The following is a 23,412-nucleotide window of genomic DNA, read 5'->3' as shown; positions in this document are numbered from 1 at the left end:
ATGTATGTACATAAAAGCGAGTACGTTTATCCTTACTGGACTATTTTTCCGTTGCCTCGCTGTTCAGTCAATTTTGCATTTTATTAGTTGGATTTATGCGTTTCATCATTTTAGTTCCGCATTAAATTCCTTCCCTTTATTTGCGCACCTCAGATATATACATTTGTATGTATGTATGACATCTACACAGGGTGTACGAGTACGCGCGCACTTGTGAAGCATTCGTTAATTTAGTTATCACGCTGACACACCCACTCGCCCGCACTTGCACACTTACGCAGGTCTATTCTGCTCCACCATACAATAAAATCACTTGTCACTGGGGAGAATACATAAATACCAGCGCAAATATGGGTGTGCTTGAGTTGTTGCATATACATTTTTAGAAATACTACTGAGGGTTAACTTACTTTCCTCTCAAAATATTTTTCTTTAATGTTTTCTTCATTAAATGCTTCTTACGGCTGTTGATTCTTTTTCCATTTATTTAATTTTGTTATAAGTATGAAAATGGTGGCAACTCTATCTTCTATGCTTAAATGCATTACGAACAATAAATTCGATACAAATATTATATTATTCTAACACAATCCTGTTTATTAAAAAATATTTTAAAAAGGTGGCAACTCTGCAGAAAATTTAATTTTTAATGAATAAAGGGGTACGTTAATGTGTCACCATAAAATAGGCGATTTTTGTGCATTAAACAAAAACCACTGTACCAATTGTGTTAAAAGTTTAAGGGTATATTTATACTTCCATACATATGTATGTATGTATTTATTCAAAGGTATGTGTTTTTGAAATACACAGTAAAATTTTTGAAGAAAACAAATTAAATTTTTTTTGTGTTATACGTAGATGAAACCCAAAAAAAAAGTCACTTCTAGACGATATTGTCCGCGCAACGATCTACGGTCGAAAAAATATCAAAAATAAACAAAGTGGCGGCGTTTATAAAATTTTTTTTTTAAAATTTTGGTTGTTTTTGGCCTGCCAAAATTCGATTTTTAAACAGATCAAAAAACTGGTAGGTCGTTGTGTAGAGAACTATGTGCTCGTACAGATCATGCATAAAAATTTTGATACTGATAGTATCATTTTTCTCCGGGTAATCATAAAAGCAAATTTCAAATATGTAGTTTCGAGAAAAACGCGTTTAATGATAAACTGATAGAGCTGACTGAACTGAGCGGTTAGAAATTTTTAATGAATTAAGCCTTTCTCATTTAATTTCATAATTATATTAATCTGATGTAATTTTGTTATTGTTACTTATTTTTTAGTACAGGAGGTACCCTAATTTTTTTATTTGATCAGAACTTCTCGTTAAAAGCTATCATGGAATTACTTTATACCATAGAAATTGCATTTCTTTAAATTTTAGTTCAACTTTCATGGTTAAAAAATTTCGATTTGTGCCCAGGGTTGCAAATATTGCATTAAAAATAATTGAATTAAATATTTTTTTATTTTGTAATCCCAAATACGGATTAAAAAAAAAACAATATTTTAATCCCACATAACATATTAAAAAATAAAAAAAGAATTTTTAATTCCAAAAACCGGATTAAATTTTTATTTTATTTTTAAGACTAACATTAATAAAAACTAAGAAAAATTTTAATTAAAAAAATTAATACAAAATTTTTTTTCAACCGGTTTTTGGAATTAAAAATTTATTTTTTTATGTTTTAATATTTTTTCTATAATTTTTTTAATTTTTACTATTTATTAAAAAAATTTATTCAAATTTTAATTTTAAATTAAATTTGAAATTAAAGATAAATGTTTAGTCTCAACTACCGGATTAAAAAATATAAAAGAAACTTTCAGGCATAAGCATATTATTAAATATGTAAAAAGGAATTTGCTCTAGAAGTTTATTAGTTTATTCAAATTAAAAACCGGATTAAAAACATTTTAAAAACTAAGATTAATAAAAATTAATAAAAATTTTAATTTTAAAAATTAAAAAAAAAAAATTTTCAAACGGTTTTTGGTATTAAAAATTGTTTTATTTTTATTTTTTAATCTGGTATTTGAGATTAAAAACTTTTTATATTTTGTTTTTTTAACTTTTATTAATTTTAATTTTAAATTAATATTAAAAATTAAAAATAAATTTTAGTCACAACTACCGGATTGAAAAATATAAAAGAAAAATTTTAACCTTATACATATTATTAAGAATTAGAAAAGGAATTTGCCTTAAAAGTTTATTACTTTATTCAGATCAAAAAATAATATTTTAAATTTTCAATTTTAATCCCAATATCGGGATTAAAAAATTGAAATCTAATTTTTGATCCCAACATCGAGAATTTTTTAATTAAAAAATACACAACCCTACTTGTGCCTTACAAAATTAAAATCATCTTTATGAGAGCAAATCACATGAAATACATTATTATTAATCTAACAATTTGATAGATGAATCATCATTAGATTGTGTTGAAATCATAACAAAACAGATATAATAAAAATATTCATCAAAATTCAACCTTCAAATTTTTTACAAAGAAATTTTTCGAATTTTCAACTTAAAGACACGATTTTCTTTCATACAGTTACACACACTTACCTACAGCTGAACAAAAGTATCTTGCACTTTCCTTTCCACTCCTTTCTAACTTCCTTCGATGGCAATCCACCTGCACGCCAAATTAGCTTGTTGTATTTATAAGCAGTGTTTGCATTTCGGTCAACTGATATGCGGACGATTTGTAAAATAAACAAGCTTGCTTCTTCTTCTTCCTTGTCTACTGCTACTTCTACAATTTCGGGTATTCTTGTTGCGAGTTAAGTTTGCGTGTTTAAAGAAAATTTAGAATACTTTTGTCGGCGCTGTCTTGTGAGTGAAATGTGTCTAAGAAAATGTTGAATAGAAAACACGTGTGAACTAGAAACCACTGAACGACAAACAATTGCCATTAAGCACAAGAGGAATAGTACTGGAAGCTACCCAAAGGCAAGTTGAAGTATAAACACATCTAGTAATCTAGTAATCTAAAGTAATGGCTAGGGTAGCTTAATGGGCCTGTAAATGACGGAAAGTGGGTGTACTTATGTGTATGTATGTGTGTACATACCTACATATGTATGAGCAGGAGATGTTTTTTCGTGGAGGGAGAGTATTTTAACCGGCTTGCATGTTAACCATGCTTTAGACGCTTGATGGCAATTTGAAACAAGGCATCATTATGTGGTATACCCTATCTCTTTTTTTGTTTTTGTAAATAATAGATGAAGAGGCAAAGAACATTGTTGGTGTGTAAGGAAATCGCATTCACCTGTTTATGTATTTTTAAAGCACTTTTTCTGTCGATATTAAAAGTTGAAGGTTCCTTCGGTTAATGCTCCTTGAAATGGATTTTTTGTGAAATAGTGTTGCCACCAGAAGAAAAATACATTTTTTCTACATTATTTAACTCGTTTCGAATAAAATTGCTTAGCTTTCTGGTGCAGATTATTCTATAATACATATTTTTCGTGCCAAGGTTGCCAATAATTTTATTTTTTTTTAAATATAACTTAAAATTTTTGAGTAAGTATAATATTATAGGAAACAAGAAGTATTCGAATAAAATTTAAAGTCAATTTCTATACATAGAAATTTTTTTTCTTTAGAAGGTTGCCATATTTATGCTATTCATTTCATTTTAAAATTTCAGCCAAATAGTAAAATTCGAAGACTATTTTAATACATTTCACTAGCTACAGAGCTTAACTGTTGAATCCTCGTAGCTCAATTCGCCCCAGTATTCATTTGAAAAATTAGTTCGACTACAGATTAGTTTCATTACAGCTCCAGTTGGCATTTAACTTAATAGTAATTTATTCCAGCTCAGTTTTTCATGCATTCCATTTACATTTAATTTGAAGCCGAATTTAATTGCAGCTCACTGCACAGTTATATTTTAAGCTACACTTAACGCTCTTTTAAACTCAGCTTCAAATAAGTTTCAGTTTTAATTTGGTTCAGCATACAAAAATCGATTTCGAATCGATTACATTCGATTTGGTTTAGTTCAATTCGCTTTAAATTGTGCTAGGTTTCAGTTTAATTTGAAATCAGTGGCAGCTCGATTTTTGATTCGCTTTAAGTTCAGCTTCAGTTGATTTCATTTCAGTCATAGTACTGTTACGGCTACAGTCTGATTACGTTTGAGCCAAGTTCCGACAAAGATTTTTTAGTTAAAATGGATTATGCTGGAGCGGAGCTTAAACTTTTATGGTATTGGTTTAAATTTCAGTCTATTTCAAATAACTGTAAAAAAAATTCGAATTGTATACTAAATTTAAATTCCATCTTAAAGCATACTCCAACAACTCTTATTGATCCCCTTTAAATTTTCTCCCTTTTGTCATTCAAGTGATTTTTCCGTGAATTTCTCACACGCGCACTTCATCCCCACCAGGTTTGCTATTGACAGCGTGCAGTCAAGTTGAACTAAATTGTTGCAGACTATCGGTGACTGGCGTTTCGCTTTCCATTTCTTCTTTTTTTTTTTCTTTTTTTCCTACACGGTATATTCAGGGGGCGTATTGTGGCAAACACGTATTTGGTGCAGTTTAGTAGTCGTTAGAATTCGTTCTTACTACATGCAACTACCTCAAAATCGCTGACGCGCGCAAAACTTCAACTAACGTGTGGCATTCTTCAATGTTGCATGCATCACATACAATAGAGTGTGAGTATGTGTATATTTTTGTTGCTCCCGCTATTGTTCCAGTTGGGCTTTGTCAGCTTTGCATTAGGGGCCTGCAGCGGCAGCAGCAATTTGCAGTTTAGCGTGTTTTTGTCTTTGCCTAAACGAAAAGTTGGTGGCATGAATTTTGCACGTGATAGTTTGCGGCATCATTTATATGCGTGTGTGTGATTGTTCACATAACTAAATTGTGTTGTGTAATTTTGTTGTCTGTATTTGACATTTAAATGTTTGAAATGAGAATTTTTTCGTTACAACCGCCCACGGCTCTAAGCTTTCCTCTCCAAGCTTTGGCAAATATAGTCGATATTATGGTAATGGTTAGGTTAAGGGTGTGTTTGTGCTGGTTGTAGTTTGACAAGCAATGGAAAATATTCAATTGATTTTTGAAATAAATTTGAGCATGTTTTGGTTTTATTTAGTTAGCTAGTTAGTATTTAAAAGTTTGTGTAAATATTTCCACCATACATTAATAATTTTTTGAATAGAAGAGACTTTATGTGGCGAACATTATTTGTTGATATCTCTTACGCTTTTTTATTTTTAAAGTAATCATTACTGCCAGATTTTAAAATAAAAAAATTCTAATAATTGTTTAAGTTTAAAAAAAAAATATAATATCTTGTATTACTGAAGAATTCCAGTAATTCTAGTAATGGTTTAATAATCATCACAATAATATTTATAAATTACATGTTATCATTCTTCTTACGAAGAATTTTAAATAAAATATATAAATATAATATCACATGTAGTAGCTACCGGTAATTATAGTAACGATTATATGTATTAGAATGATAACTTAAATACATGTACCAATATTAAGAGTAATGATTACTTCTAGAAAGATCAATATTAAAAAAATTAACTTTACTAAATAATTCTAAATATCAATTTTTTTCCAAATCTTTTATAATGTAATGGTTACATGTAATTAGTATGATAAATTAAATACTTATGCCAAATTAAGAGTAATGATAACATCTCAAAATATATGTTTTTATTAATCTTTCGTTTTTCTTTAACGTACTAAATATAAACACAAAAACCTTAAGAATTATCAATAATGTTAGTAATGTTGTAAGTAAAATAACCAATACAATAATATTTAACAATTACAGTAATAATTATTTTTTATATCAAAACTGATATAACAATGCTATCTAAGCGTTTATAGTACTTAAAGTAATGATTAAACGTAATTGCAATGAAACTTAAGCTACAAATACTAACAATAAGAGTAATGATTATTTCTAATAAGGGACAATATATTGCAAAGATACTTAAGCTACACATACTAACAATAAGAGTAATGATTATTTCTAAAAAGGGAATGTTAATTAAGAACCTTTAAAAAGAAGCTTGTGTAATTTTGTTGTAATCATTATCAAAAAAACAAAAATGGTGTCCACGATTCACTCTGGTTTAGCTTATCATTTCGTGAAAACATGCCATTACAAAGTAGATCAAAATTAAACCTCACACCCGCTTTTAAATTAAAAACAATAAAAAATTTGCAATAATGTTAGTGTTGGTCAGAAATCATTACAATAGTATTTAATAATTATAGTAATCATTACTCTTTACATTACAATGAATTGTAAATATCATTCTAAAGATATGTAATCGTTAATAGTATTTAATGTAATGATTACATGTAATCGGATTTACAATTAAAATACATTAAAAGTAAAGATTACTTCTAAAAAATATATTTTTTTAAATCGTTTGTTTTTCTTTAACTAACAGCATTTTAATAAAATCAGAATTATGTAATTATACTGTAATCACTATAAAAAGTGTTATATGTACACTGCCACTTTGGTTTAACTCATCACTTTCGTAAAGCAAGCAATTTGACAACAAAAACTACTTTCCCATGCATTTAAGGCGTTAAACGAGAATTACACATATAGCTACATACTAGTTGTTTCAGCAACTTGTGGCACTTGCCACCAAACCCATTTTGCTGTTTTTGCAGCTTTCAATTAACACGCGCAAATCGCAACTGTCAGTTGGACACCAGCGTAAAAAATAAAAGTAAAACAAAAACGACAAACGCAAAAGAATTAAAAGATGCAACGAAGAGTGCAACGGCTGAGCAAAGTGCTTTATACAATATACAGATGCAAGTGAATTCAACTTGCCACAAGTTGGAATTCTCGATTATGCTCACCAGCCGGTATTAACCTAATTTCTACAAACAAATGCGCTCACAGACAAGTTATGAACGCTAAGCTGATAGACAGTCGACGAAAGAGCGCACAAATCTGTTGGCGATTGCGAAAACACCGCGTTACAGCACCCATCCATATATCCAAGCAGGGTATCTATTCGCAAGGCGCGCATTCACGTGGAAAATCCGCCGATCTGTTCCACATCCATGCGCATGCAACACAAGAACACGAAGAAGTAACAGCCTCAAGTGGCTGACCGAAGGCGCTGAAGGCATTGTAACTGCCATAGGCTTAAGCCACTAGCCAGCTGGTGGCGACTCAGACACACCATTCAACTCGCCCGGACGAGGACTTTAATAGTTTCTCATAAAATCGAATTGCAGGCAGGCATACACACACAGTCTTATACAAGTCTACATACAAGTAATCCAGCTCAAAGGATACTCTCTGCTATATATTTCCCCGGCAGTCTCAGCTGTGGCTGCGCTCGTCTGCTGGCGGTAACGCGTTTAGACGATTTTTCTGCATGGTGTAGCATGTGATGCAAAACTAATTCGAAATTAATGTGTGCGTCAAAGCGGGAGAAACATGAAAAAACTGCGATACAGCGACGTACAAACATACACATATACATATATAACGAAGTAAGCCTATAATGTGCCACGCATTACACGCGTCGTGTGGCAAGTGTTGAGTTGTGCGTGTAGCAAACGTTATCGGTTGAAAGTGAGTGGTGGAAGCTGTGACTGAGGCATAATAAATAGGTGTGCCAAAGGCCAAGTGCAGGCAAATAGCGGGTGGGTAAACAACAACAGCAGCTCAAGAGCAAAAGCAACAACAAGAACAACAATTAAAGCAAACATTAAGCGCACACGAAGCACCACAAAGCAAACAGCGCAGCCTGCAACAACCACAACAAGCAACAACAACAACCAGTCACTCAATTGGGTACCACGAGATAAACTTTCCAACCAGAAAACCCAAATAAACAAACAAAAGTGAAACAACCGAAATTTTCAACTCACTTGCTGTCAGTCAACGCAAACACTTTGTGCTTTGTTAAGCTTTGGATAAGTTGATGGATGGGAGCGTGGTGTGCGGGTGGGTGGTGAGCTAGTGTTGTATGTGATGGACTCCTCCCACATACACACAGTTTATGTTGTGATGTGTTTACCTACGAAACAGATAGCCGGAAAACAATAACAACAACAATTCTTGGAGAGCTTCCGCTTTGGTAAATATTGCGCGGTAGTAGTTGTTGCAACAACGCTGTCGCAAGTGCCGCGCGCCACTTGTACAAGTGGCCACTGGTGACCATGCAAGTGGAGATGCATAGAGCTGCTATAAACTAAGTACCGAAGTGGTATATATGTACATACGAGTATAACTAAAACTGAGAACGACTAACCACTACCAAGATCAAATTGCCGTTCAGCGAGTTTAGAGCAATTATAGGCGGTTTTGAAGAGATTTTAGAAATTAAATTAAACTATAGAAGCTTTCTAAAGCTAAATAGCAATATTTTAATCCAAACTTATCATAATAATCAGACTCTTCAAGAATTATCTAAGAAAAACATTCAGTGTTCCACAAGTTCAAAAGAAATTTGCAAGCTCAAAGTCATATTATTGTTGGTGTAAATAGTTCGAAGCAACTCTAAATGTGTTAAACTAAAAAAAAATTTTAAATATATTATATATACTATATATATATTAAGTGTTTCACAAGTTCAAAAACCATTTACGGGCAAACGGCTTTATCGAATATAATTATTTAGCTAACAAGAGTTGGCGGAAATTTAATTGAAACTTAAACATTAAAGAAACCGTTAAACGAGTTTGAAATATAAAAACATCTATCTGTCCAAATTTATCTAACAAGTTTTAATATTACCTGTTTGGTAACCTGGTGCTTTTCTAATATCATAAAATGCTATCTTGATTTTGATTGAGCAGTTTGTATGGCAAATAGGTATATGCTTTAGTCGTACGCTCAAACAATTTGTTCGGAAATTGTAGCACTGCCTTGGACAATAATCTATGCCAAATTTAGAGAAAATATATTTTCAAATAAACAAGTTTTTCATACAAGGAATTGATTTTGTAGTGCAGTTTGTATGGTACCTATATGCTATAGTGATCCGATTTCAGTGGTTTAGACAAATGAGCAGCTTCTTGGGAAGAAGAGGACGTGTGCAAAATTTCAGATCGATATCTCATAAACTTAAGAACTTGTTCGCATATATCCAGAGAGAATCGACTCAGCTCGTCACGCTGATCATTTATGTATATACATATATTCATTATAGGGTTGCCGACATTTTCATCTGGGTACTACAAATTCGTAGCAAATTTAATGTATTCAGAATTTTAAAATGGAATTAGTTCACAGAAGTTCAAAAACCAATTTTTCGGTCGCAGTACTATGAATTTTCGTAAACTTTGATATATAAAAATATATTTTAAACTTTTTTCGTTTTCATACAACTTCTGCATACATACTTGTGTGTTATACCACCCAAGTATATGTATCTACTGCCTCCTTCAAGACCTCTGACAGCGTGTCTAACCCAAAAATGACACAAGTACACGAACATACTCGTATGTAACTACACTATGTATACTTAAATGTGACCCTGAATACTCGCATCTTGGTTAAAGTCACAGCATAACGCGTAAATGTTGCATTGCGACACAGAAGACATAAAAATGTTGCAAGTAAACAAAGTGAAGCACCGGACGCATCTGGGTTGAGTAACTCAATCAAAGCAAATCGAAAATAAAATGCAAACAAAAAAAACCATATAAGGCAAGAAAAGGCTTCCACAGAAGAAAATGTTTCAATAGCTAGCTAGCCTGAAATTCGTTGTTGCTGTAAACAGGGAAGCATACATATGCAAATGATTCAAAAGAAATAAGTAGAAGTCCTCACATACGTAGATGCAAGTGTATGTAGTACTATTAACAATGCTGAACGGAATGGTATAATGAGACAATGACATTTCCTCATATTCGACGCTAGCAAAGTTCAAATAGTTGCAACGAATTGTATTGAAAACGCTTGAAATTCAGCTGTGCATAATTGAAACTTAGCTTGGTTAAATCAATCTATGAGGATTAAGCGAATTGGTTAGGCCTGCTCCTTTGCATATTTTCAAAGTCTTGGCACTGGTAAAGAGTTATTCGCGTATTGTTATTTACTTACGCTTAAACTTGAGTAAATTTCCCTAACCAATCGCTTCGTCGATTACGATGTCAGGATTTTGTTTTTATATTTTTGGTTGTATGTATAAAACATCTGTTATTTTATAGCTTATTTTTTATATTTTTAGGTTTATACCAAAGACGTTATCGTCTCTTGGAAACAAAAATAAGGCATATGTATTAATTACCTTCTGATAAACAGATTTTGTTCGCAATGTATTCAAAGTTTTCTTTATTTAATTATGAATAAAAGTGTTTCACAAGTTCAGTATTTGATCATAGCTAAACCGGCAAAAGAATACTATACTTATGGTATGTCAATCCTCGGGGATTTTTAGGCCTGCAGAATAGTTAATAGGATAAAGAAATTGTATATATAAATCTACGGTTAGCAAGTCAGTCACTAAAAACATTTGAATTTAGCTGAAATCATATTGGAGATTGGTGTCTCACAAGTTCAGCAAGCGAATTGAGACTCATTGTTCACTAAATTTTGTTAAATTTCTATCACTATTGATAGATATTATAATAAGCATGAATAATAAAGAACTTCTGCTTCATATTAAGCTTTTACATTAGCAAAATAGTTAAAACTTTACTTATTCGCATTCGATTTTATTGTTCGTGTTGTATTATAATGCTAAAAGCTACAGATATTTTATGAAGTACATGAATATTTTAAGAGAGTCCTGAAACGCTATTGAAAGCAATGAGTGCCCACATGGCGAGAAAGAAAGAAGCAAAAAAACGATTTACTTTTGACAGGGCGCACGAAAAGTTCTTACAATATTTGCATTCACAGGTTATCGACTTTTTTTGCTTTAAAACATCCGATATGATAAACTCCCCGAGACAATATCTTGTTGTTTGCATTGCACTTGTGCATCATTCGCCGTCCACAAAACGTTTGAGTTATTCATTGATGTGCTAGGGTCACGTGTACTAGCTTTAATCGTTATCGCTGCTGCCAATATCACAGAAGTGTTTGCACAAGACAAACACTAGAAGAATTTCTTAAGCGAAAAATAAGTGCATGTTTGAGAATTCACTTTCGAAAATCGTGCGTGTCATAGTTTTTATGGGTTTTTTGGGAAAACATTTTACTGTTGTTGCTTTTGTGAGCTTACTTTTTTTTTGTTATTTTTGCGTATTGTTGTCGCTTATCTCAAAACTAACAATTGGGCATGCGAAACGGTAATGCATGCTTGGGAAGCAAACAATGTAGAGCGAGGCGTAGTAGAGAGGGTGGTTCAAAGGAGAAGGTTAAGCTTGTGAGCTTTTGTTGTCCCAAATATTCAAGTGTACTCGTACGAGGCGCATCTGTGCCGGTTTCATTTTTTTTCTGATTTTTTCAATGTTGTTTTTGTAACGATATCTTCGATAGAGGGTGTGCTCTACATACACGCTTTGGGTGGAAAAACATGCGAAGCCTTCAATGGCATAATTGCTATTTTACAAGAACAATAACAACAAAATCGGTTGCCACATGCGCGAAGAAGTACAACAAGTGCTTTCGGCTACAAGTACAAAAATAACACAAACAATAACTTTGAATGCTTTGTTCCATCTATGGCTGAATGTTTGTATGTGTGTAGACAGTAAACACAGCCTATTATGCACATACACATGTTAGCATACGCATGCTTACACCCCAAATACTTGGATGGTGTGTCCTGCACGCCGGGACGGGTTGTTTACTTGGATGGCAGGAAGTAAAGGAAATCGTTGTCGCGGTCGTCATAAACGGCGCATTCGGTAAGTGAGTGAGTGCGTGAAAAGAAATTAAGTTCGAATTTTGTGGCAAACAAAATGAAGTGGCCACTTGCATGTGCCACTTGTATGAAGTGTTGTTGAAGTTAATTGAAGTGTTTTTGCTGTTGCTGCGGCTGTTTTTGTTATAGCTATTAACACGTGTTTTGAAGCTCTTCAAGTTTGGTGATACCATTTAGATTTGTTTATACTTTAGTTGCCCATCAACGTGTGCATTATACGTGCAACTTGCAACTCAAGTGATGTAAACAAGAAGAAAGCTGGGCTAGTTTGGGAACTTAGTAGCAAAAATTTGATTATAACTTTCAAGATGTTGGTGAGAATAAAAAATATCAAACAAAGCGGGGCGAAATATTAAGAAATACTCGAAATAGATTACGGTAAAAAAAAAAATATATATAAGGAAATTGTATTAAATGAAACAAATTTTATATAATTTAATTTATTAAAGGTCTTTTAAAAAAGTCTATCTTATTTTCTAACAAGTAAGGAAGGGCTAAGTTCGGATGTAACCGAACATTTTATACTCTCGCAAGGTCAAATGGTATACTCGTTTGAGATTTCTTTGTGGATTGACTGATATTTTCGGTAGAAGGTCAACTATAGGCACTGGGGTCCACATATTTAGTACTTAGGGGCTTAAACAGTTTTGGTTCGATTTAGACAATTTTTGGCCACAAGGTGGCATACTTTAATCGCATTATTCACGCAAAGTTTTAACCCGACACAGTCATTGTTGCCTGATTTGCATAGTGGAAAGTAAAAGAATCAAGTGGTATTTAAAATGGTGTCATATGGAAAATAGGCGTGGTTGTAATCCGATTTCGCCCATTTTCGCACTATGACATAGAAACACGAAAAGAACGTTACGCACCGAATTTGGTTGAAATCGGTTAAGCAGATCTCAAGATATGGGTTTTCACCTAAAAGTGGGCTGTGCCACGCCCACTGTCTAATTTTGAACGCGGTTCCTATAAAGTCATCTTATACCATCTCAGAGATAAAATTTAATGTCTCTGGCGTGTTTAGTGCTTGATTTATCGCGCTTTTAGTAGTTTTTAACAGTACCGTTATATGGGGAGTGGGCGGAGTTGCCACCCGATTTCAACTATTTTCACACCGTCAATAGAAGTGCTAAAAATATTTGCTTCCAGTGAATTTTGTTATTATAGCATTAGCGGTTTAGGAGATATGCACATTAAACCTATTAGAGGCGGGACCACGCCCACTTTTTTAAAAAAAATTTTAACTGCAGATGCCCCTCCCTAATGTGATCCTGTGTACCAAATAACAGTTTTGTATCTTATTGCGGAGCTTAGTTATGGCAAGTTATTTGTTTTTGATTAATGGCGTTTTGTGGGCGTAGCAGTGGTCCGATTACGCCCATCTGCAATACCAACCGTCTCACGGTACCATGAAACATGTCTACCAAGTTTCATAAAGATATCTCAATTTTTACTCAAGTTAGAGCTTGCACGGACGGACGGACAGACGGACGGACAGACGGACGGACGGACAGACAGTCACCCGGATTTCAACTCGTCTCTTCATCCTGATCATTTATATATATATAACCCTATATCTAACTCGATTAGTTTTAGGTGATACAAACAACCGTTAGGTGAACAAAACTATTATACTCTGTAGCAACAGGTTGCGAGAGTATAAAAAGTGTTTCAGAAGTTCAGATAACGAATTTAACTGAAAATGGATGCTGGAGCGTTTCACAAGTTCAGCAAACGATATTAGTTGATATAATAAGAAACTCTCAGTATGAGAATCGTAAAATGAGCAATTATTTTGTTGTCAAACAGTTTTAAAAAAGCCGAAGAATTTGGTATATACTAAATTGTCTATACAGTTCTCGGTTGTTGACAAGAGAAGAGACAATTTTTTCTCAAAATTGTTAGAAAATTTTTAGAAATAAAAAACAATCAAAGTGTAGTCATAAATCATTAAAAACTTTTATTGTTCCACAAGTTCAATTGCTCTCCGTTTGCTTTTGCCTATACTATAAGTACGAAAATTAACGATTGAAAAAAAACGTTACACAAAATTAAATAAGTATAATTTTGAAAAGAAGCATAAAAAAATGCAGTAGACAAAAGTCAATAAAATTGTCGTAAGCAAATAAGCATTTGAAAGCCCATATAGTCAACAAGTCCAAAATTTTTAATATTCTGAATTGGTATTAGATGTAGGAATTCTTCATCTATTTTTAAAATCTGCGGCCGTTTAAAATACTTTATTTACTAATGATTTTTCACATCAAAAATATTGGGAGCCTCTTTAAACTTAATAAACACTAAAATGTAGAAATTATAAAAATAATTTTTTATGAAAAAATTCCTGCTTAATAGTGAAAATCATTGCAGAATAAATCTATCCTTACCACCAAGTATCTCTTGCTCAATTCCCTTAATTATGGTCACATTTAAACATGTCTACCCACAAAGAACACGCTGATAAACCGACTGACACCAGCTCTTATATCGCTGTTTTGGTTTTCTTCGTGACAGCAGTGGCGCATCAATTAAACTTTATTATGCATAATCTAATTCGTAACAGATGAGCCACATCAAGCAGAAGGCGGTCGGTGAAAACCAGTCAAACACCAGCACAAACAATGAAACTCCGGCTGGTAGACAGCAACCCCACAAGAAAGGCGGAATCATTGACGTAAAAGAACATTGCGTATACAAGTAAGCCTGCACAACAACATGCATACATTTACAACGGCAATTGGCAATTTATCATAAGCGCGCCGTTTAACATATCCCGTTACACCGCCCATATCCGCACGGCACTACAATATGCAAGAAATTACTAAACGGAAATGTTAAAGGACATTTCAGTGCCTTCAAGTGTGGCAATACATATACATACATACATACATATATAATGCATATATATATATATATGAACATGTACTCGTATAAAAAACGGTAAAATGTTGACAAATCTAATAAAATTCTCAACACCCAACAAAAACAAGCGAACGGGCGGTTTTGATGCGATCTTAACTATGTATGTATGTGAACATCTATATATGTGTATGTTGTTGTTGTTGGAAATCTGTGCACTCGAAAAAATTGCACAAATCTGTCTTTCAAAGGCAGTTACATTAATCTCACTTCTACTTTATATGTATTTTTGTGTACGTATGCGTTTGTACTGTCAAACCGTTAGGATCAACTTTATGCGGCACAGACGTTTTACTACCCTGTCTGCAAGGGCAGCAGCCAATGAATTCCCCAAAGGGATTTTAATGCAGCCAAATCATTCCATGTCATTTCGTTTTATATCAATGACGCGTCAGAACAGTAAACGTCAGTTTTGGGGTTAAGGTGAATGTTGAGGTAAAGGTGGCAAGAACTTCGTTTAAATGGTTGGCTCTTATAAACGTAAAAAAGAAAAATTTTAAAATAAAAGCATCAGTTTTTGAGAGTGGAGTTGTTTGTTTGGAACAGCGGAAGCTATTTTGAATATTTCTTTGGTCTTTTCGAAAATTTCTGCTTAAGCAAGAGTAAGGAAAGAGAAATTTTAATATTATGCTTCCGACTTTGTTGTCTTTATTTTCTTTATCGGTTGTAGAATGTGATCTTGAAAAATGTTTTCGTTCCGGCAATATTTGCACCACACTGAAACAATTCTTAGAATTAGATATTGGTGCTGGATCATCTGATTCGAAAAAGCAAGGTTCATTCGTTAGATAAGCGTTTTCACCAGATAATTGCGAGAGGATTTTTAGATAAAAACATTTTTTAATTTTTTTAGAAACAAGCGCGATTTCTTGCAAAATATTTATTATACATTTATCTGAGATAAAAAAATATATATAAAAAAAAAATTTGAAAACCCTACTTTCTCCTTAAAGAAAATTTTTCAAATTAGACAGAATGCACTATGAATAGAAGAAAAGAGCGACTAAATACACAAAAAAAAACACGAAAAAGTTTATAATTACATTATTGAGGTTTAAATATCTTTTAGGCTTCAAATTGACTATAGATGATATTGCAACATACCTCAATATATTAAAAAATATATGAATTTGTGTTGTAAAACAAGCTTTTATCAAAACTTCGCGTATATCTCGTAAAGACGCCTATAACTTTAATCCCAATTCAAAAGGTCTACGAACGGTATCAACTAAAAGACTAGTCTACAATTTTACTGATGAACTAATAAGCTGTTAGTGCACAATAAACCCTACGTCGCAGGGCAAACCTCATTTTCAAATGTAATAAGCTGTTGCTTTTGAAAAAAAATTTCAGTTGTGACTGTGTACAACATACTATCAGTGTAAGAAAAAAATTAAAATTAGGTGTTTGCAAACATCACTTTTTTGCTGACGTCACGTTAGCGCACGAAGTATAGGTATATGAATAGTTTGCTTTTTTTTAAGTTTTTTCATGAAATCAAACTTGTTGAGAGTCGTTATTCAGTTTTCACTCTGATCTTTCTTATTTAGACTTTGCAATCCTATATTTTATAATTTTGAAAAATAAAAAGAAAAAAGGAAAAACTTTCCATCTAGAACTTGATTTAGATCGGCCAGTATGTATGGCAGCCTGGTCCTACTAGGAGATTGTAGCTTTGCCTTGGACAATAATCCATGCTAATTCGAGCAGACATCTTGTAAAATAAAAAAGTTTCAGTACAAGACCTTTATTTTGATCGGAGTACTTGTATCGCAGCTATGTATATGTCATAACGGTCTGATATCGGTATCATTTATATATTCATGCTTTATAGGACCTCCGACGTTTTCTTCTAGGTATTATAAACTTTGCGGCAAAATTAATATACGCTGTTCTGTGTATAAAAAGGGTATACCTTGCTATTGAGTGATGATAAGTCTAAGCAAATTCTTGGCAAATTTTTTTCTTATACCACCTCTTCTTTCATAAAGATAAACAGCGTAATGAAAGATCCTTATGTTATTCTATAAATCCTCAAATAATCTCTTTGTGTTGAAGAATGAAGCATATGTTCAATTACTGACAATTAATTGCTCTTTTAAATCAACAGAAATGAGGTTGTCACCTTATAGCTTAACGAGCTTATTTTTGCACGAATAGCTCTGTTAGTGACAACAAAACAAGAAAATATTTCACAGATTGCTTATTTAACGTTTTTAATTTGTATTTGAGTTCACTAATTCAATGGCGTTGAGTTCTTAATTATTCAAATCTTATTTGCATAACAAATTTCCCAGGAGAGTTTTCTCATGCCAACACATTTTAAAATACACATTTTTTACGCCGAAATGTTTACCAAAAAGAGACTAGAGAATTTTTCATTCTCTTTTATTAAGTCTATTAACAAATACAGAATTACTCACCCACAAGCGCCGAGAGTTACACGCTTCATTCTTTCTTCATAATATGCTCATTAAAGTGTCCTTTGAGGCCGTGCAAGTGCACGACAACCTACAAGTGTGTTGCTACTACTAAAAGAAGGTCTCAAGGCAGCACATTTTAAAAAGCGATTAATTTTCAAGTACAAAGTGCTTAAGTGCCAAAATGTATGCAACGGTTGTCTGACTACCGCCAGCCTGCGTGTGTATAGGGCTCAACCATCTGTCTATCTGTGTGTCGTTGCGCCTGCCACTTTCATGCGTGAGTGTCGTGCGCGTGTCAGCATTTTGCATGGTATGGCTTTGATAAGACACAACCACTGCTGACGTTGATGTTGGCGGGTGCCGGCAATAGAAATGCAAACGAACAACTTGCAACACCAGCAAGCACCACATAGAACAACACATGAATGCAAATACGAGCACAATGGAGACTTGTGTACATGTACGTATGTATATGTGTGGCGTTTGGCGACAAACAAATACAGCAGTGATTGAAGCGACAGCTTTAAAGCCCGCTGATTGTCTGCTGCGGCTACTTATCAGACACACGCACTCACAGCTGTATACAGCAACTTTGCTTTGTGCAGTTGCGCGCAACGGCATTCAATAAGGCACACGCGCACGGTCACGTGCCGCTGGGCCTCAATTCGTTGGGCATTCAACTCGAATTGGTGTGAGATTAGCTGCGCAAATATTATTTATTGCATTTGTTAAGTTGATTCATCATCTTGTTAGGCAATTTCGGACACAAATAACTATGGCAATATGATACATTATTGTTGTTGTTGCTGTGTAACCTAAGCTAAATAACTAGTGCGTAAAGTGGCGTTGCATGAGTTTATGCATGTGTGTGTGTTTGTAAAAGGGGAAATGAAAGGATACACGCGTATGCGGAGTGCTCAGTCGCGGAAGAGGCGTGCACTCAAGGGTTAAAGTTCACAGACTTGTCAAAAGTGAAGGCTTGCGTAGTAAGTTGCTGAGTTGGAGGGTGTGTGACAAGTTCATATTGATACATGTATATTTACATATATGTAATATATGATGAAAACAGAAGTGCTGGGAAAATAAGTTCAACGTCGATCTAATATGGACAGAGTATGAAAAGGCTTAATTTTTAAGCGGAGAATACGAAATTACTTTCTTAAAAAATAAAATATTACTGAAATAAAACTGAAACAATTTTTTTCCATAAAATTATTACAACAATTTGCTAATCAACCGTGGATCTGCTTACTAAAAACAGTTTTTGCAATAATTGACACTCATATTTTTGAATTAAATTAACAAATATTTCAAATTATCTTAAAACAAATTTCCTACTTTTACTACACACAATATATGCAGGTTATCAGAAGCATACCTGATAGAAAGTAACATAAAACATATGTATAAATAAATGAATTTACTAGGGAGTAATTTTAAAATTTTTTTAAAGTTTTAAAAAAAGTTAATCTTATATTAAAAGAAATATTTTAGAAACCGTAATATACTTATAGTATGTATGTATTACATATTACAAAAAACACAAAAAACTTCGAAAAGTTGGAATTTCCAAAATCGCAATTTAAAAAAATGTTTAAAACAAAAATTTTTTAAAATCGGTTTAATTCTTATTTATATTTAAAATATACAATTAGCAAAACAAAACAAAAAACAATAATAATAAAAAAATATAAAAAAATTAATTAATTAATAATGTATTTAAAATATAATAAACATATATTCAATACAAAGTTTCATAAACTCAAATAAATTTTTGTGAGTTCAATATATTCAAAACAAAAAAAAAAACCATCAACTTTGGTTGCATCCTCACAGATGCATTTCTTTTAACACACAACATCTTTTTCCTTATTTTGATCCGTGAGTTTGTAAGGCAGCTATATGTGCTACTATATAGTGGTGTGTTCTGAACAATATATTAGGCAATTGAATTGTGGCCTTGGAGAGTAAATCATGCCGAATTTCGTGAAGATATATTGACAAATAAAAAAGGTTTTACATATGTACATGGACTTGATTTTGATCATTTATAAACAATACATATATACTTCTTAGGGGGTCTCCGACGTTTCCTTCTGAGTGTTATAAAATTAATGGCAAACTTAATATACCCTGTTCCCGTTAAAAAAAAACGTAAAAATCTGCAAATACTAAAATTATATACATATACCAAATATTTAAAAAAAAAACATTGCCTACATTTGAGAGCGTTTAAACGAAACTATTAAATATGACAGTTAAAAAAAAATAGCAAAATTTTGAGATTTTAGATATTTTCGAACATACCTTTTCTAGAAAAATACAACGCCCGAGGCATAACTCCATAAAAAAACAAAGAAAAAAATTTATTTTTCGAGTAGCAAAAATTAGATACCTTAAGCATTTTGGATAATAATATTTCTAGTTAAAAACCATGAACGTTACATAAAAAACGTTACATTAAAAAACTAGAAGAGTAAAGTTATTGTAATATTGATAAAAAATATGCGTAATAGAGATATTAAGATAAGAACTAACTATACTTGCGAATCAAAACTTCTATTGTTTACGATTTGTTATATTATATTATTTCTATTATATTATCTAATGTTATTTTTTATTCTTGATAACTGTTCTTTGCTAGAAATATTAATCAACCCATTTGAGTGGTTACTCTATATTTATCTCACAGTTGCCCAGTTAATATTTAACACTATTCACTAAATACAAGAACAAAAACAACTAAAAAGATAAAAAAAAGCAAACAAATCAAAAACCATAAAGAAAAATAGAAAAAAGTATTGCAAGCAGTTAAACTCGCTAACGCTTCGAGTTCCCAAAACATTTTGCATTAAAAATACATTTTTCATGCCATCAATACGTTTCCATTTATAACGAGTAACAAATAAGCGCGTCGTAGTATTTTTGTGTAATTTCCACATTTACACATTTCCCATTCAGATTTCGTACACCTCTCGATACGACTGATTCCCTAATCATCAACTCATGCAACATTTTTTTTTTCTTGTTCTTGTAAATCATTACAGATTCATTAATGGGTTCCGCGAGCGAAGACGAAGACGACGATGATCCACCACATTTGCGCGGGCCACCACTCGGCCTCGGCGTATTGGGACCGAACGGGCCCGACTCAGCGGGTGGACCATTGGGAGCATCCGATATCTCAGTACAAAGTATGAGCACGGATAGTAAAAACACGCATGACGATTCCGATCAGGTAATAATCATTAGTAAACGACTAAAGTATATGAAAATAATAGCCAAAAAAATAAAGAAATACAAAAAATGTTAAATAAAAACAGTAAAAAAAATATTTAAAAAAATATATATATAGATAAAAATAAAAACATGTTGCATGCAGCGAGTGTGAATAGCGGCAACAGCTGATGTAAGCGGCACAGCGGTGCACCAAATATTTAGTCATAACTCATTGTGAACTGTGATAAGTATTGGTGTTGTTGTTGTATTTGCATTAAATATTTCCGATAAAGGTGTGTGCGTGTGTATCTACTTGCCCATTTGACTTTCCGACTGCTTAACGCCGCCAAAATCGTTACTGCGACCGATCGTTTGATGATTATGCGCGGTGCGCTGCTGATGATGTTGTACGCTGTCGGACAGTCGATTGTGTTAGTGGTGTTACCGCTGATGATTAATGATTTGAAAATGGTTATTCAACGAATATAAGCGGTAAGTATGTAGTACTTGCAACGTTAAGCCTTTGTTTGGCGGTGCAAATGAAATCGCTCGATTTCACTAAAAACCAAAAAGAAAAATTGAGAAAAAAAATCAGACACACTTGCCCCACACCTCCTCCTTGCATTACATTTCTATATTATTTTCTATATTTTTGCCATTTACAGGGTTCCTTAGATGGCGATCCTGACGGTCGTGGTGATTCGCAGGCGGAGAACAAGAGTCCTGACGATGCGAACGGCTCGAAGCGACGCGGCCCGCGAACGACGATAAAAGCCAAACAACTGGAAGTACTGAAAACGGCATTTAATCAAACACCGAAACCGACACGGCATATTAGGGAACAATTGGCCAAGGAGACGGGGTTGCCGATGCGTGTGATACAGGTGAGTTTTGCATAAAGATTATTTGTAAAAAAAAAATTAAATAAAAAATAAAAGGTGTGAGCGTTTGGGTTGGCGCATATTTTCAAAGCATGCAAACTGTCACAAAGATGAATGAGCGCTTTGCATGTAGGCGGCGAATGGCAAATTGCAAATAAATGTGCCGTTTAAGAGAGATATCAAGGCAGCTGGCATTCATGTAATTGGCATTAGTAAAGGAGGTGTGAATGTACATATATGGTGATAAATATGAAACTTAGCTTGTGAATATGTATATAAAAAATCACTAATTTACCGGGTTATATCTCTAAAAAAATTGACAATTTAATTTATAGCAAATCTCGAAGCTTTATTCTTTAAGATTTTCAATTATTGTTAAAATTTTTCTTTGTTTTGACGAGTTTTGGCGCATATACCTTTAGTATAAAGTCAGAGTCAGAATCAAGTAAAAAATATTTTCTAAAAGTGTTTGGAGGGCTTTTAAAAAACTTTGCCTACATTTCGGCGAATCAATAAAAATTACTTGCAATTGCCTAAAACCATGCATGCAAGGTTTTGAGAATAATCGAAAAGGTTTTAAGAGCCTCCTTGACATACAATAACCATTTAAAAACATTGCCTTCATTTTGGATGTTTATATCAAACTATAATTAAAGTCAACTACAAAAATCTAAATGAAATGAAATATTTCAAGAATTTTTGGTAAACATTTTTCCTGAAAAAAGCGAAAACCGACATTTAAGAAAATGTTGAATACTTTTCGGCGCGTACTTAGATATGAAAGATACTAAATTCCTTGGAAAAGCGTCCAACGGTTTCGAGAAGTATTGAAAAGTTTTCAAGAGCCTCTTTAACATATAAAAATTATTAAACAAAAACATTGCCTACATTTTCGAGCGTTTATATAAAACTACAAGATAAGTCTATTAGAAAACTTTGTCAAAAATTAGACATTTTAGATCTTTTCGATAGTAAGTTTTATATAAAAAGACTAAGATCGACAAATACGTCCAAAAAAAATAGAAAAAAAATATTTTTTTCAAATCAGTAAACATTTTGTAAAACGTTGCCTACATTTTGGCAAATTTATACTAGAAAAGCCTGGATCGAATAGTAAATTCAATACAAAAGTTAAAAAATTTGATATTTTTGCAAATACGAGTTGAATTAAAAAAAAAATAAATAAAAAGATTTTTCGAAAACTAAGCTAAAGAAGATATTTTGGCGAACTTTAGACAGAACTACAGACTGCATAGCAAATAATTTTGTTGATCTGACTAGTTATCACTAATCTTTTAATTATTGCTTTCTATTATATGAAAAACCAAATTAAAATATAATAAATATTAATCGCTAAGGGGTGATATCTACTTGCAAGTCAAAAAACAAATTTTTTATATTTTTTCAAGTGTTTAATATACTTGTACTTTAATAACTGGCGGTTTCCTAAAAAAGAGTAGGTTTATGTTAAACAATTTCATCGCTCATTACCTGACAAATACAAGTATATATAAAAATGTCCTGTGCAAATTTCAAGTCGATCCATCCAGCCGTTTCGGAGAAATTTTCTTCATCGACTTTGAAAACGGCGTTTCGAGCAAAACGCGTTAAAAGTTTTAGGAACCAATTGCACTTAGCTAAAAAATCTTACAAATACGCATATTTCTGAAACTGTTTGTCGGATAAACTTTAAATTTCGGTGAATGTTCTTAGATATATGTATCAAAAAACGTTTTTTTTTATTCTTAATGGATGAATGGAGAAATTAACAGAATATACAATAATTTGTTTCCCGGAAAGACGTGTTTTTTGCTTAGACTAATAATATCACAAGTTGCTTTTTTTAATAGTGCTATAAAACACAATCACTTTACATAAATTGCAATCTTAGCGACCGGAATAAAATTAAAAATATTTAAATATTCAATATATTAATTTATGCATGAAAGAGGCCTACTAAAACAAAGTCTATAACTGCGAGACACATAATCAACGCCTACAAAAGCTTTTTTGCTCACATTGCCTACATAAATTTTGGATATTTTTTTCTAATTTTTTAATGCTACATTTTAAATATAATATGTATGTCGCACTGGTTGTTGC

At 32.6% G+C, this 23,412-nt stretch overlaps 1 protein-coding gene across 2 annotated transcripts in view; it reads left to right on the top strand.

Annotated features, from left to right (window-relative positions):
* The window catches only part of Lim1 (LIM homeobox 1), a 154,197-nt gene that overhangs the window by 94,357 nt on the left and 36,428 nt on the right, over nt 1-23,412 (top strand). For both annotated transcript variants that reach the window (XM_036362075.2, XM_036362076.2), the window contains exons 4-5: nt 20,257-20,447; nt 21,094-21,312. In XM_036362075.2, the coding sequence (XP_036217968.1) occupies nt 20,257-20,447; nt 21,094-21,312 (410 nt within the window). The remainder of the gene's footprint in view (nt 1-20,256; nt 20,448-21,093; nt 21,313-23,412) is intronic.

Source organism: Bactrocera oleae, chromosome 5 (genome assembly GCF_042242935.1).
Source record: "Bactrocera oleae isolate idBacOlea1 chromosome 5, idBacOlea1, whole genome shotgun sequence".
NCBI lineage: Eukaryota > Metazoa > Arthropoda > Insecta > Diptera > Tephritidae > Bactrocera > Bactrocera oleae.
The sequence above is the reverse complement of the archived record's forward strand: the minus strand, read 5'-3'. Positions and strand labels throughout refer to the sequence as shown.